Source organism: Xiphophorus couchianus, chromosome 8, assembly GCF_001444195.1.
Source record: "Xiphophorus couchianus chromosome 8, X_couchianus-1.0, whole genome shotgun sequence".
NCBI classification, from domain to species: Eukaryota; Metazoa; Chordata; class Actinopteri; order Cyprinodontiformes; family Poeciliidae; genus Xiphophorus; species Xiphophorus couchianus.
In genome coordinates, this window is record NC_040235.1 from 15,194,554 (window position 1) to 15,211,392 (window position 16,839).

The window sequence follows — 16,839 nt, forward strand, 5'->3', positions numbered from 1 at the left end:
TATTACATTTGCAAAATTCCAATGAAAACAGCTATTAAGTTAAGCTCAGAATTATTACTTGGATGTTATTGGTAACAGCTCAGCCTGTGGTCTGTGCCTCGACTTCACACTACACACAGACATACAAAAGAGCTTTCAGCAGCACCAGCTAAAGGAGAGGCGTGGGTACACATGGAAAATATGCACAGAAGACTCCCTCCCTCCTGACCGACTTCCCTCTCTACATTCCCTCTCAATCAAACAGAGCAGGTACTCCAACAAGAGGCAGTGCACCAGCCCCTTCTATTCATTTCTTGTTATATAATAAAGCAGTAAAACTGAAATTTGACCAAACACCATTAATCACAAAGGTTTTGAGCACTGAGCTTAATGGACAGATTCATACTGGGCATCTATGGGTAGTTAATTTGCCATTAAAATCCCACCTGTCTGTGTCAACTGGTCCATAGAGCTGAACATAAATACACTTGGTAGCTGTTCCAAGGCTTGGGCTGAATCCATCTCTTCATGCATCACTACAGCCAGAAGAGGGGAGTGTGTGAGAAAGGCTACACTGTGCAGATGCCATTATAAATAACATGTTTTTTCATAGATATATCAAATGTACTGGCATTACAGCAGATTCCCATACTTGTGTACTGTGAAGTCTTTATTGTGTGGTTGTTTATGTGAAATTACTTTTGATTTATATGGTTCTCCACAGGATTGAACATATTATTATAGCTGAGAGTTGCAAAATTTTTTCCATTGACTACATTATTCGGCTGGCAATAATGTAGAGAGGTGTTATTTTTCAGAATATGTTTCAACATGAGCTGCATGATGGAGCAACTGATGGCATTGTTGCTGGTCCTGGGTTCAAATCCTTCCTGTATGGAATTTGCATGTTCCCCACAAGCACTGGTGGGCTCTCTCCAAGTGCTGCGGTCCCAAAACATGACTATCAGGTTAATTGGTTACTCTAAATTGCTATAATATCTGAGCGTTTGTGTGAATGTGTGTTCATCTCTATGCTGCCCGGTCATTGAGGCGACCTGTCCATGGTGTAACCCACCACTTCCCCAGTAACTGTTTGAGATAGACACCAGCAACCCATCCCCATGTGTGAAATGTGGCATTTGGATTTTTTTTTTCCCAATCATCACAGCCATTTATAAATGTCTGTACATGTAGGCGCATTTGTGTGATTGGATTATCAAGCCTAAAATTGGTAATTTCTGAACAGTCTGCTTGATGTTTGTCTAATTGTTGTGTGTCCGTCTTTCATTCTCCTCACACAAGTTAACATGTTTCCACATTCCAAACTTTTTTAAGGCTTTGTTTCATTCCTTTGACCCTATTTTAGTCCATCCCTGCTGGTTTAGCACTTCAGGGACTAGCACGACTAATTAGAGTAAGAAACAGGTGGAGTCACTCTGTAACAATCAGTCTTGTTTGTGGTGCAGGGGGATAAAGCCCACATAAGGCAAACTCTTTGTTTTTGCAGGTTGAGCACCGGAAGGGGGGGCTTGAACTTTTGACACACAAATGGAGCCCCTCTGCAGCTTGCCAGACTCTGCTTAATGTTCTCCACATTGGCTTATGCGTGAGTTCAGTAAGTCAAACCTCTCCTTATATTTAAAGTAATTCAGAAAAGGAAAATAAAAACCAGTATGTTCTGTCTGAAAGGTTAGTCATTGTGTTGTCACAATGCTTTTTTTATGCTTGTTCACAAAAAAATAAAAATTTTTTGCACCCCAGTAAACATGAACACTTCTTTTAGAGGGTTATCATAGTTGCTGTGTTACGATGGCATGCCACAAGGCAAGTTTGAGGATTACATCCACTTTATGATCAAACATCTTCAGTCTCACTGCTTAATACGATTTCTGTGTTGAGAGTACAGGCAATCTATTTAATAAATGGACCTGGACTACTTGGTATCACTAGTCTCACTTTAAGATTTACTGGCAGAAACAGATTTTTAGGATCTAAAGCAGCACATGTTTATTTTTTTACCAATTTACTGAAAACAATCAAATATATCAGATTTTTAGATGGGTGGAGCTGAGCTGGAATGTTTTATGAAAAAAATCTGCGAATACACAAAATTTCTTCAAATACTAAACCGGGAGTAAGTGGGGGTCCACCATTTTATTTAAATGCTTTATATGTGAGATTTGGACATTTTTAATCCCATTTATATAGTTTACAAAAAATAAAGTAACAAGAATGAGATTAATAAGTACATAGTCACAAATTTGCTTCCTTACGGATCAGAAGAAGGTCTAGATATAATGGTAATATTTGAAACTAAAAAAGCTCTGATCTTTTCCCAGGTAAAGATGTGAATTTACCTGGGACTATTGCAAGGCCTGTTTTACTGACAGGCATGCTAACGTCTTCTGCTTCTTTCAGAACTGCAAATAAGTTAAAGGCAGTGCCTCTGTCCCAAGCAAAACTGTTTATTATTTCTGGTGCATGTGAGAATGTTGAATCAGCCAAGTTTGTCTTTTTCTAGTAAGGGGAAAAATTTTGTTTATAAGGTGTGAAGGACACAAGGGTACTCTGCACACCACACAAGCAGAGAAAAAACATAAACACTTCCTGCCATTTCATTAAAGCAGTTTCAAAAGTGTGATGTAGTGATGTAGCTGTAATGTTTCTTTCATTGATTAAAACCACGACATAGCTTGAAACAGTCTAAGCTACGACTCCTCTCTACTTGTCATTGTTATGTCAACGAGATTTTACAAGCGGTTAGTCTGTCTGTGCCAACTCAAAACAGACTTAAATACTTGATGCCAGATTTTTGTAGTAAAGTGGGCAGAAAATAAATGTTAATAGACCTTTGCGTAAATCAGCTGAGGCAAAACTCTTAGATATTCATCTCCCCTAACAAAAACTAGAGGATTTATTTAGTAGAAGCTCAGTGAGGCACGGACCAATAACTCTGAATGATAGAGCCGTTCAGAAGCAAGAAAAAGCGGGGGAAATGACACTGGCTGTTTTTGCCTGGAGCAAGGAAAGCCACTTTGTTAATGAGGATTTCTGAAGCACTGACATGGAGGTCGTTGTGTGAACGTTTTGTAGTCGCTGTGCACATTGTTTAGGTCTGAGCTGCAGGTGTGTGTCGAGTAATGCATGTTTTTTATGAAATGGCCTCATGTGCTACTGTTGTAATCATGAGATTAGCAAATTAATAAAGATTTTATTTTTTTGTTTTTTTACTTGTCAGCAGTAAACAAAAAACGTTTTTAAACTCCTCCAGTTAGTTTTAGTTTATTATTTTCTGAAACTTAGAAAAGAAAGTATCAAACTGACTCAAGATTAAGGTGGAATCTTTTTCAATGAGTAAGGTAGTGTAAGCATAATCATAAGCTCACATTCTGTTACAGTTTAGTTTACTCAACTTGTTGGAGGCTGTATGAATTGACATTTTTATGTGAATCACATTCTCCGACATTTACAACTTGGCATACATAATTTATTTGTGTGTGTGCCACATGTGTAATTACTGGGTGCACCTTGTCTATCATCATACAAATCAGAGCACTATAAATTCAGGTTTGTACATGGCGTTATTTTGCTGTCTGCAACACAAAGTTAAAAATATTGCTGCTTTGCCTTAGACGGGTCAGATCTTGTCTCAAATCCTTTTGATCTGAAACACTTGTCATTCAGGTTCTAAATTTAATGTGCAGGGTTTAGATGATGTCCTGGATCACTCCACAAGTTGTATCTTTAAACATTGATATTGGCAGTCCAATAGCAGTGATTTCTTGTTTTGTCTCTCTGGATATGACATCTTGACATTGTGCAGAAAGAGTCAATGAGTCAGACTGAGGGAGAAACATAGACAGGGTGAGGAAAAGAGGAGGGGAAGGAGGGGGAAACTTGCTGTGACAGCCTTTTCACTCTTCATGTATAGTGTTCTTCGTCCCACTCAGCTTTCTTGGTGACTTCAAAGCATCAATCTCAGCTGAGTGATTTGCCCTGCTTTGTGGGAATTTTGAATATTCACCAGGACCTCTGTCTTCCCATCTGAGCACGTGGATTGTTATTCTGTAGATTTCCCTGCTGGTGTCTTTGGCTTTGGAGCTACTGCTCTGTGATCTATGGTTTTCCTCAGCACTCCTGTTTTAATCTTTTTATGTTTTTACATTCATTCATCTGAATTCCAAGTAAACACAGAGAATTAATAAAGGTGCTACAATTTGGTGCTATATTCTTCTTCATTCCTACAGGGATTTTATGTTTTGATATTGTGCTTGCATAAATTCATTGAATTAAAAATAAAGTTTTAGTCCTGCTTGTAAGGGAAACATTGATTTGTAGTTTAGTCAAAAACACCAGGAAATGTTAATAGATTGTAATCCAGCACATAGTTTTATCTTTATTGATTTGGTTTCTGATCTGTGGATATGTTAAGAACCATCCAGACCGCTCATATCATCAAGAACATGTTTACTTTCTCTTGCCAGACTTGCTTCTAAAAAAAGGAGAAGCAGTTTAGTTTTAATGTGGAGCATAGCTGGAACAGAAAGCTGGGTGTGTTTTCAACTTTCAATCACTTGGGACTATGTTTTTATTTAATTTTTTTTTACATATATGGAAAAATCCGAAGAAATATCCCAAACATAACAGTACTGGTGAAACAAAATGTAATTTGAACTTTTGTATTCATTATTTAAAGCATTATATTTTCATCATTTTATTCAATACAGTTCAGTTTATTTTTTTTAAACTCAATTAATAAATGTTCTCCTCAAGCACTTTCTGTGACAGGTTCTATTCATTATATACATTCCAGTCTAAATTCATTCAGTCTAATTTAATTCAATACTATACAGAAAGAGCAGTGCTTCACAGCAGTGGTCCCCAACTCTAGTCCCAGGGCTCACTGTCCGTCTCGCCTGTTTTAGATGTTTCCCCACTCCAGCACAGCTGACTCAAATGATTGCAATTGTTACAAAAGCTTGGTAATGACCCATTCATTTAAACCAGGGGTTCAGCAGCCGGGAAACACCTAAAACATGCAGGACAGCGTACCCTGAGGACCAGGGTTGGTGACCTCTGCTTTACAGTGCAGTGCAATATGCTACTTTATATAAATAAAATTACCTTTGCCTTTACAGAACATTACAGCTCATTTTATTTTGTCCTATAGTAACACAATACAGCCTCAACAGACCTTTATTTATGAAGAAAACCAGCTGATTGCATCATATCTTCATTTTGAAGGCCTCCATTCTGAGAAAGCAAGTGGTGACAGTTATCTTTTTTTAGAAAGAAACCTCCAGTAGAACCAGATTCACTATGAGCCTCCATCTGCTATAGCCAGCTTTATTTGTTTCCCTTTCCCCCTGCTTTTAAAGTTTGTCTAGCTTTTGTTGTATTGTGAATTTTTTTCTTAATTGAAAAAAATGAAGCTGTTCTCTTATTTTGCTAAACTTTACATATAAAATACAATAATAGGTGCATATATGGTGTCATTACACCATAATGTACAGGTCTTGGTTGTGAAAATGGAGGCATATTGTTCAGAATGAACTTGAAAAGTAAAGCATTTTAAGTGGTGGAAATGCCTAAAATCTGGAACTTATGAAAAAAATATCCCGCTAAGATCTGACACAGAACCTTAGATAAGCATTACCTTTCATTTTGGCATCTATGGTGGAATAATAATAATAATCTCAAAAATAAGATTTTCTTAAAGTTTTACTCTAGCTGCTTGTAATACTGACAATGTTGAATGCAATAATTGATTGGACTTTGTTTGAAAGATCCAACACAGGAAACTGATTCAGCATGTTTTATGTTTTAGAATTAAATTACTTTAAAAACGTATGCTGCCGATGTATGGAAATATAGCTGTTTCTGGGCAGGACTTAGCCTCTGACGTTTAGGATCCTAACAATGCCTCTAAGCCTTCTTGTAATCTGTCAAAAACAAGTGATCTCAATATGCCAGACTCTGTCCATTTATGATGACAAGGTTAGTTCTCCATTTTTTGTGATATATTTTTTTTCTGACGTTCAAAACCCCAAGTCTGATCTTTATCCTGTTGGATGATGAAGATCACATTGAACCATTCGATCTAGACAGCTGTGATGCCATGCTAATAATCTGCTCTTCAGGAGTCAATGACAGCAGATTTAACTTTGAGCTGCTGAAAATCCTCTAAATTTCACAGAGCATAGGATCACTTTAGCTCCATCTGAAACTTTGTTCATGATACGCATTCCATCTCTGCACAAGGTAATTCCATCATCTGTGTCCCGCCATGGCTTTTTGTTTAACAGGTTAGCACTGACTTTTCTCAGTCATCCATCTCATTTTTCTTGCTGTGTGATGGAACATGTGTTTGCACTTTTAAAGTCCTTTCTGAAATTAAGAACTTAACAAATTTCCATGGTGCATTTCAATACCGGCACAAGTGTTCATGTAGCATCTCTGTTTCAGAAGCAAATATTTTCTTATGAAATGGAGATAGATTGCTTTAAACAGTTAAGTGGTATTTTTTGAACTTTTACTGTGACAGGCTAGAGTTTGTAGTGTACATAATCTACAGAACAAACTGAAAATGACCTCCCCACAGATCCCTCCCCGTTTCTCTGAAAGTGAATGAGCCAAAGTAATACATCAACAACTGCTCTGATAGCTCAAAGCCAGGCACTGAGGGCCATGAAAATGCATTTTACACATTTTTCTTGTGTACAGCAGACATAGTTCACCTCAATGTGCGTCGCAGCTGCAGCGCAGTATTTCTATACTGCTTTTGCAATACTAAATTGGCCTCAAATTTATCTCAGGGGCAAGAAAAGAGTTACAAATTGAGTATCCCTACTTCAGTTTTTTTGTTAACTCTTTATTAATGAATCAGCTTTAGAATATTAATTATACATTTTCTAAGCCCTCACAGATAAGAGAAGGTGTATTGAGGTGGGTTGAAGTGGAAAACCTCCCATGTCTTTCCTGTTTATTTGAATTTTTATATTTTTATTTGATGCTGAAAGAAGTTTTTTGTTGTTTGATGTTTTACTTGTTTCAATGTGTTTTTTTTCTTGTGTTCCTTTATTGTTTTGTAAAACACCAAATTGCAGGTGCTAAATGTGCTCTTTGTTGCGCCTGATCTGCAATCTAAATATTCTCTAGGGATTTTTACAAAATGATGGAAAGGTTGTGTTTTATTTCACTAAGAAGAAATTAAAGTGCAACTAATCATCTTGAAAGGCACCTTCATAAATTAACCAGTTTGAAGACTTTTTAACTAATCTTGGGATAATAGATGTGCTTTGCTGTTTAAATTCTAACCATTAACTAGAGGCAAAGAAAATAGGAAGGGGAGCAGTAATTTGCCTGAAAATAGGCCTCACAATCAGCGTGTCCCACTTGCAACCCCCTCTGTGTGGTGGCGTGACCCCCACCTGCAGAGCCGGCCACTCCACTGAACTTTCCCGGCCCCGGCCTCTGGGCCAAGTGGGCTGTCACTCCGAAGAAGCTCCACGCTGGGCATTTGATGGAGCGCAGAAGAGTGTGTGAAGTGCACTGACCCATTCAGATCGCTCCCCATGCACTGAGACCCCAGAATAGGCTGACTTATCATATGTAGCACACAGCTCTGCACAAATCAGACGTGACAGTTACAGGACTGGTGGAGCTCCAGAAGGGAGAGGTGACTTCTGGGGCCTGCAGTTCCCACCCAGTCAGTGTGTAAGAGGGAACAGGTGGTGGGTGGAGACACCCATATGGTGGTTGTTGGTTTAGTCTCATATCAGCCCTTTTTACAGTTTTGTTTTCCTCTTAATGTTTGATTCAGAAGGCTGCAAGGGATCTTGTTTCCAAAAAAACATGTTTATGGTTTGTGTGGTTGTTGTTGGGAGCTTGATCCAATCTGTCAACTTGCTAATTATTGTAATTTGTAACATGCATAAATCGTTCTCCACTGGAATTTGTGCCTGCGGTTCCTCTGTTTCTACCATGGTTTGGTTGAAGTTTACTTACTGGTGCTGGATTAGTGTGAATTTTCCAAAGCCGAGGCGGTGCCTGGAGGTGTTGGCTCTAATCGCCTCTAATCACCTGACGTGTGATGGCCTGATCCTTGTTGCATTTTCACCCCTCACTGGCCTGTATGAAGAACTTAACACGATTTAGCCCACATATGAACTATAAAATCGCACACTTGGGTGCAGATTAATACATGGCATATGGAGTTCAAAAGACATCTGTGGGCAGCTTTAGTTCAATTGTCACACTAAGAAGAGTGAGGGTCATGGAGAGCTTGAAACTCCTTTCTGTTTCATTCATTGCATATGATTGGAATTTCAGACAAAAGTTATAATTTGATGACTTTTATTTTATGTTCATACAAATAAAAATTATCATTTTCATAATGATGTTGTACCCCTGTTTAATAAACTTATTGGTAATTCTTGTTTAACCAAGTGACCATTTGGGCCCCCTCTCTCTTCCACTGTTATATTACGGCGTGGAAGCAGAAGAGTTTTGGAGAATCTGCTCTAAACTGGATTTTGTCTTAACTGCCTCTTTGTTCTTGGCATCAGTCAGACACTCTGTGCCTCACAGGACTAATACCAGTGGATTTAACCAGATTCTCTGCACATTTTCTTTGAAGTTCTTAGTTCCACATAAAGTTTTCATGTTCTTTCAGGAAGTTTTTACCTTTGTTACTGAGTTTCATGCTTCATTCATTTTGTAGGCAACTTCACGACCATGCCTCACTTCCTTTTGCTACATCTGCTTTGTTTCATTTCATCTGCCTTTTCAGTTTGCAATGCATTTGTGTGCATTCAATTTTCAGTTTGTGATGCATTTGTGTGTGTTTGAAATAACAGACAGAACATGTGTGGATATACTCAGCTGTTGCCTCTGCTGTGAAGCTGCCACAGAGCTGGACAAATAACACAGTGAGGGAGCAGTGAAGTAACACCCTCCTCTTCCCCCTCCTTTCCTTTTGTCCCAATCTTCTTTCTCCATGTCTGTCTCTCCCAGGCTGTCAGTGTGGAGGATTGCTGCAGGCTGCAAGGCAACTGTGAGAAGTTCCTGGGAGTGCTGAGAAGTAGAGTGGGAGTCACTTGCGAGAAGGAGAAGGAGAGGACTCCAACCTTTTCACATAAAGGATAAAAAAAGCAGACCTTCTTGAGCAGGAGGCAGCACCTCTGGGATTGGAAGGAAGCCGGAGCTGGCAGGATGGTTGTGGTGGCGTGGCTGTCTGCAGAGTGGGGCTGGCAAGCTGTTGTTCTGGTGGCTGGACTTGCATCTTTGAGCTGTGGTTCTGACGGTAAGTGCCACACAGAAAAACATCTTGTAATTCCTCTATATTTATGCTTGCACTATTACTGTTATAAATGAGGTACCTCTCTTTTTGAGTTTTGATATTCATTCTTTTGTGAGACCCATCATGCTGATCATGTTTTCTCTTGTTTTGCTTGAGATCACATTGAGCTGACAGGTTGATTGTTACTTCTGGGAGGTTATCTATCAATTTCCCCCTTTTGGTATTAATGAGGGATAAGCTCTATTGAGAGATGATCCAAACCCCTCTAATTATTTAAGGATGGACACTTTGAATGCCAATATGTCACTGCGCTCTACAGGCTTTTGACAATGTCAGGGGTTTGGTAGGTTCCCATCTTAAGAATGACTCTTTGCCCTTGAAAAAAAGATCATGTTTTCAAAATGACTAAAATAGGCTCTGGAATTTTGTATTTTATAGCCACATATGCATCTTAACATAAATCATGTGTACGTGACATTCAATAAAACTCCAATCTTCAATAGAATTTATTTCTCCTTCATAGAAATGTATAATCTTTTTTATTTTTCAGTAGAGAAACTTTGTTTTGAACTTCAAAGTACAGACATTTCGTAGATTCATTAATTAGCAACAAAAAAAGAGTGAATCCCCCGAGTGAAGAAGATTATTGCTTGCAGCGATGCTCACACAGTTCCACGCCAAGTCGTAAAATTATCATTTGGGCCCCACATGTTCCAACAAACACAAAATGTTTATAGACTTTCACATAAAAAGATGATCTAGGACATTTGGGCCAATGACTCTTTACTTTCTTGTTCTGTTCTTGGTCTAAGCTTTAAAAATCAATTGTTTTTATGCTTTTTATCTCAATTTAATTTCTCTTTTGTTTTACTTAATTTAATTTCTATTATGTTTCATACTTAATGTGTACTTAACTGAGCTGTATCTTATTTTATTCTTCTGATATTCCTTAATGATCCAAGTTCCAACGTTTTATTCACTTGTTAATTAGCTTCTTTCTGTTGACTCTTCAAGATATAAAAACTCAGCAGGGTTCAGATAAAGTTGGTGAAAATATTGGAAATATTGATATCTACCTACATGTTACGATAAGCATAAATTCACAGCTTGCACAAAGGCTCTCTGTGCTGAAATTGTGTCAAAACTGAAGACCAGCTGTAAAATCCCAGACTGACAGTGTGGCTCTGAGCTAAATGTAACTTTCACAGTTGGTCAAGAAATACCTCAGCTGCTGATGAATGCTTCTTCACAGAATCTCCCAATCTTTCTGGATGGACCGAAGTAAGAGCTGAAACACTCAGTTAGGTCTGAAACCCAACAGTCACCCAAATATATAAAGAATGTGGAAAGATGGAGTGGAAAAAGTAGCTCAAAAGAAACATTGATTTCCACTTTCCCAGCAACAGCTATGGGAACCAGCAGAGGATGAGGCTTATATTTTTGCCTTTGCTGGCTAACAAATAATACATGGACTAAGGATCTTAGATTTCTTTGCAAAGTTGGGTTCCACCATGTTTCTTTGTGATTCGATCTTCAACAGGTCACCCTAATGAGCTAAACATGTGGGAGGTTGCCATAAATCTGGGCAGCAAGGTCAGTTTGCCACCTGTTTCTGTAACCTGGTGAGGTTCACTGAAAATAGATGAATGCTAGCCCAGTCATTCAGAGGTGGTGCAGCACAAAACTAAAACATTTGCTACCGAAGCTGGTATTATCTTTAGTTTTTTAAATTATGTTATTCAAATCCATTTCTCTTATTCAAAATGTCAGGCTTTGAGATCATGTGTGTGGGTTTTGTAAAGGAGAAACCAGCTGGTAATAACACCTTACAAATGTTAATGCTTTGACCTGACAATTTTATCTGATTGTGATTTCTTTTTAAGCACTCCAATAAAAGAAAAACATAAAATTGCATTTTGAAAGCCTTCCCCCTGTGAGTGGTTTTTAAAACCTCTGTCAGGAGAAGACTGCATATCATACTGCATGTGTGTGAAAGTAGTTGTTATTTAACAGGATGTCACTGTTTTAAAACTTAGCCAAAATCAATGGAATTGACATTTTAAACTCTCTAGTTTATATTTTTTAAAATAATATAAACTCTGAGTTTATATTAGCAATTAGCATGGTTAGCTAAAAATCACTAAAACAACCGTTTTGTTTAGTTTTCCTAGCGAATGTAGATACTTTACTCTGGTATTCCCAAAAGGCTGCATGCCTTCCAAATCCAGCATGTTTATAACAGATGGAGATTGTAAAGGCTTATGAGGATAAAAGAGAGAAACTTTGCAATTCTTACCCGCTTGTCCTCAGTCTGAATCAACTGACATGCCCCTATTTATTGCAATTTTTATTATTCTACACTTGCAAGCAGCTTCACACGCTGTTTTGTTTTCAAATTTTTAAGTTTGGGGCCGTCCAGTTACTGGTCAGGTCCAATCAAGCTGAAAATATAATTGTTCCAGTCTCCAGGTGATTTCTTAGTAGCTACTTGACTAAATCTAACAGCTGGAAATGTCAAAACAATCAGGTTTCTTTATCTCCTCCACTGTCCTGCATTGATCATTGACATCACATGCATGAGCAAAACTCACAGATCTCCTGTTTACAAAAGCGAAGTGTTTTTTCTCCACACAATCTTAAAATGTCTTTTGATATATTGAGGCACATTGAATATATCTTTATCTGCAGGAGTGTTTTTTGCATATTTGTGTGTGTGCAATGGCTGGAAATACATGAGGGAAGAGAAAGGGATAACTGTGATCAGTGTGTTATTAGAAAATAAAACAGCAGTCTTGATTTTTTTCACATTAAAGACTGCAGTATGAGGAAGAAACATCTCTAGTTCTGTATATATCTTGAATTCAAATGCAGGTGAGCTCAGATTTATATGGTTGTTGATCACTACCATCAGAATCCCTGGAATCCAAAGCAAATATTCAAACTTTTCCATACCAGTTGTTGGGATTCTCTTAAATTACTATGTGACTTTGACACTTCCTTTTGAAGATGCGTGTGGAAGTTGGTGTTATGCAGCAAGGTCAGAGTGCAGCGTGCCATAGAGGTCCAGCATTGCAACACGGCAGCAGTTGGTCTTCAGCAGCACTGGGCTCCTTCAGCCTTCTGTGAGCTGCTTCCTGTCAGGACGTGAATATGGTTCCCCTCACACAGAATTTGATCCTAGTGCAGATGTGCTTTTCTAGCAGTCAGTCTAGTCTTGAAGGAAAAACTTTGCATGGTTGTTCTGTACTAGCTCATGTTTGTAACATTCCTAAATCTGCATTGTGAATCTCCAGATTGGTTTAATTCTTGTGCCCCATTTAGTTTTTTGTTTTTGTGTCAGACATAAATGTGTAACTATATTTTAAGCAGATACAAATAACCAGATTAAATAGGACAAGCAGTCTTTCAAGTAATTATTTAATGTATTGGGTGGTGGGAAAGCATTCCAAATCAACCAGGCCTAATTATTCATACCCCTAAAGTTTTTCTCAAACGTTTTCCAGCTGGGGACCACTTAACCAATTTAACAAACACTCAGACCACCTAACTTGAAATTGCCCCACAATAACATAACATCTTAATATACTATACAATTTGAAATGAAAATATTAGTTTCTTAATGTACTTATTGTTGTTTTATTTGTTCATCCATGCTGTTTGGTAAATGTGAATGGCCACCAAAGCCATGAATCCACTCAGGGCATTTTGAGTGGACTGAAAGTGTGGATGTCAAACACATGGAAATCAAAAAAGAAGTTGTTCTTTACTACCAAATGTTGTGTGTATTAATAACATTTAGGGCTATTTGTAATCTGTTAGCACAACAAAAGAAAAATAGAGTTGGTTTGCCGGAAACAAAAATCTTCTTCTGCGCCATTAAACATAAAATTATAAACCAATTTCTGTCATTTGTATTTATCTATTGTATTTAACTAATTAAATTAATTTAATTACATTTTCAGTTAACTTGATTAGTCATTTTTAATTAAGTAAAAATAACAATAGCTGTTGACGTGTGACCAGCAAGCAAAGCCGTAAAAAACAAAGAAACGTTCTCACCAACTGAGACTTGTTCCTGGCATAGAGCCTTAAAAAAAACTTTTCTTTAGCGTGACCTGGTTTTAAGCCACTTATCCATAATTAATTTTAAAGACAATTCTTTGGTAAACTAGCTGTATGAGTAGCACTTTGAGCTCACATCACGGTAAATAAACAGTTGTTTACATGCAGTATCTTGCGGACAACTAGGGGGCACCCATGGACCACATAAATCTTCGAAATAACAGTGGAAACATGTAAAATGATGGTCAGGATTTATAAGAGAGACTCGATTGATGTTGTAATCCCAGACTTGATTGGGAATAATGTTTTTTACATACTATTTTTCATTCAAATATAAATATTCATTTCAAAACTGATCCTCCTTTTACATTGCTCTACTGTCTTTTGAGAGGTGGTCGTCTCTCCTGCCAGAAACACACTTGTTGGTAAACTGAAAATCATTTTAAAACTCAATCTGAAAGTATCAATAATTTTGGCTTAGTTATGAGCAGTAAGAATGATTTTCTTGGAGGTGGGGTTTCATAGTTTCCAACATGTTCAAAATTTAAGTGGAGCACACTTTCAAACACTCAGCTCTTATTTTCAGTCTTCCCAATAAACTAAGTTCATCTTATGGAAATTTTTGTACATAAAGATAGAAGCATATACCCCTTTTCTTTTTTTTTATCAGAGACATTGTTGTTGGCTAAAGTAACATACTGTGGTGAGACTATGGTTGCAGTCTTTCAGTACATCTGTAATGAACCCCAGCATATTGTGGCTTTTTTCCAGTAAGTCCAGACCACTCAGACAGATAGAGGAGCAGGGAGGTGCATTGCTGGGAATTGTGGGGAAACAATGTTTAAAAAAAATGATCAGAGAAGATGGGATCAAGGTTGCGTGTTGAATCTCACACAACAAAGTACAGAAAAACACAGCATCTTTGCTTTTTGTGTTCATAATTGTGTGTGAAAGACAGAAGCCTAAGAATAAGGGCATTTTGTCAAATAATGATACAATTGAAAACTTTTTCTTTCAATAATTCAATCTAAAAACTGAAATTCAAGTGTCATTAGATTTAATTTGCGTACAAGATTATATATTTGTGTTATCGTTTTTGCATTTATTGCCATTAATTAAGATTGTTAATTCTTACGATATAAATTACAGAAGGCCAGTATGTCCATGTACTCTCCAGATGCATCTCAGCTTACTGTCTGTTAGACAACTTAGTCAGCAGTCTTTATTATAATTGTCTGGCTCATAATAATACACAAATATATCTGTTTCTACTGGTCCTATGTAACATTTCAGTTGTCTGAGGATCTAAATATTGGGATGCAAGTGGCTGTAAGTCATAATTATTAAAATTACCAGAAAGAAACTGTTTAGAGTAAATTACCTTTTCCATGATATTCCAAATTGAGATGCAACTGTGCACAGTGTAATCCATTTTTACTCATTACTTATTAGTTTGCAGGCCTCATTTTGCTTTGAATATGCCGTCTGTGTTTAAACATTTGTTGATTTAGCAGCTCTATGCAGTATTCACATCTATGCGCCACATTTTCTCCATGCAAACTGTGTGAATTCCTGAAAGTTAGACTCTGACTTTGGCACAAGAATGTAATGTGGTGCAGGGTCAGCGACACAAAGATCCCTTTGTGGGTGGTTGTAGCCTTCTGGCGAGGCAGGCTGGTCTCACCAGGTAGACAGGGAACAGGTTGAAGGAAACGGCATGATGGAAACAGATGACCCAGAATGGGTGTAGCGGCAGAGGCAGCGAGACGGCGTGGAATGCGCTTTCTTGTATGATGTTTGCACATGTGTAGGTGTCTTATGTGGCAGAGGTTCTTTGAAGCCTGCAGGGGGGTGATTAGGAGGAATGGTAGTGTGATGTTAGGGTGGAAGAGGATGCATGGCCCTCCTGCAGGCTGGGTGTGACCCCAGTAGAGTCAGGCTGAACTCTGGAGGCTCCAGGGAAGATGCCTTCTTTGAGGAAGTTATTTATTATGGCCACCTGGAGCAACTTATCTCTCCTTCCCTCTCATGTTTGCCTCGGTACCTTCGATGATGAGCGATCAGTCTTAAAGTTCACAGATTAAGCAGCTGCTGCTCAAGTGAACAGTTCTGTTTATGGGAGCACTTTATAAAGCTTTTTTATTGACCTAAAATCCTCCTGTCGACATTTTGTTCTAATCTCTGGAAGCATTAATCATGGCATTGATCTCTAATTGTTAATTTTATTGACTATTATTGACACTATTGTCTGTGTCTGAACCGAAGCTCTCTGTAACATACCAACAAATCCTGATAATTATGTCATTAAAGGTAAAATAACCTTTTGTGTAATTAGTTTCGTGTGTCACATAGCTGCCAAAGTTCCTGCCAACGATGCAGTGCCATGTCAGATTGGATTTCTTGTCAAACTCCTTTTTAACTCAATATAGCTGAGTTAAACTATTTTTCTTTCTGTACAAAAAACAACCACCAAACAAAAAGAAATGTTCATCATATGCCTGAACCACCTGAACTGATCTTTGAAAAATCAATGGGCTTGTTTATGAAACAGAGCTGTTTTTTGCTTACTATACTTACACATGATAGTCTAATTTGGGAGCAGTAATATCATTGTTGTTAGTAGTGGAGCAGTTCATCTTTGCAGCTGATGCCTCTGCGAATGCTGCCACAGTTTATTTGTAAGTATTTCCTTTCCAAAATTAGCATGTTATGTGTTCCAATAACATATTCTTTTACATTCTCTGAAATGTAAAATAAATTTTTTTTGACCTTTCCACTAAATAAACTGAGTAAAATAGATCCTACGGTATTCACAGGCGTTGGGGACCACAGCCACCATCCATGAAGCCCTAGACTTGAGAGAGCATCTCAAATCCAGAAATACTTGAGATGCCCTCTATATTGTAGTTTGAACACAAAATATATCTTAATATGCAGTAATACAAACATTGGTAATTGCTTTTGCACTACCACAGAAACTCACATCTTCAGTCTTCTTTATCTCTGCTCTTGAGGCTACAGCCAATTAATACCAAGAAAAATAAATGCCACTACTGGATTGGCTTCTCTCCAAATTGCAGCCAGTAGCGTGTCAAGTAGCATTGCACGTAGGTATTTTAGTTTCCCAAGCCATAGTTTCTTTTGATTTTGACATGCTCTATTGAATAAATCTGTGAATTTTCCACAAATAATTTGGAGTCACATTCTCCAGAAAAATCTGCAAATAGGTGAATCCACAAATACTGAACTTCAAGAAAGGGATTCAATGTCTTTTTTTTTTTAAAATGGTGTAATATTGTGTTCATCCTAATTTAGGCCAATCAATTTGTCAACCTGTGTACACGGTTTCGACCCACATGTCTAAATGTTACACCACAGAGCAATCCTTCAGAACCCCTTGTCTTTGAAATCTGAGACACGCTCACTGGACTCACACAAGAAACTCTTTGTCACGCATTGATCAATTTACTGATTATCAAATTATCTACACTCAGGAA

General features: G+C 37.8%; 1 protein-coding gene across 2 annotated transcripts in view; it reads left to right on the plus strand.

Annotated features, from left to right (window-relative positions):
* bmpr1bb (bone morphogenetic protein receptor, type IBb) overlaps positions 1 to 16,839 on the plus strand; it is a 48,101-nt gene that overhangs the window by 21,003 nt on the left and 10,259 nt on the right. The window contains exons 3-4 of one of the 2 annotated variants that reach the window (XM_028025384.1): positions 1,487 to 1,594; positions 8,995 to 9,283. In XM_028025384.1, the coding sequence (XP_027881185.1) occupies positions 9,193 to 9,283 (91 nt within the window). In that variant the 5' untranslated portion in view covers positions 1,487 to 1,594; positions 8,995 to 9,192. The remainder of the gene's footprint in view (positions 1 to 1,486; positions 1,595 to 8,994; positions 9,284 to 16,839) is intronic. The other variant, XM_028025385.1, reaches the window with a different exon arrangement.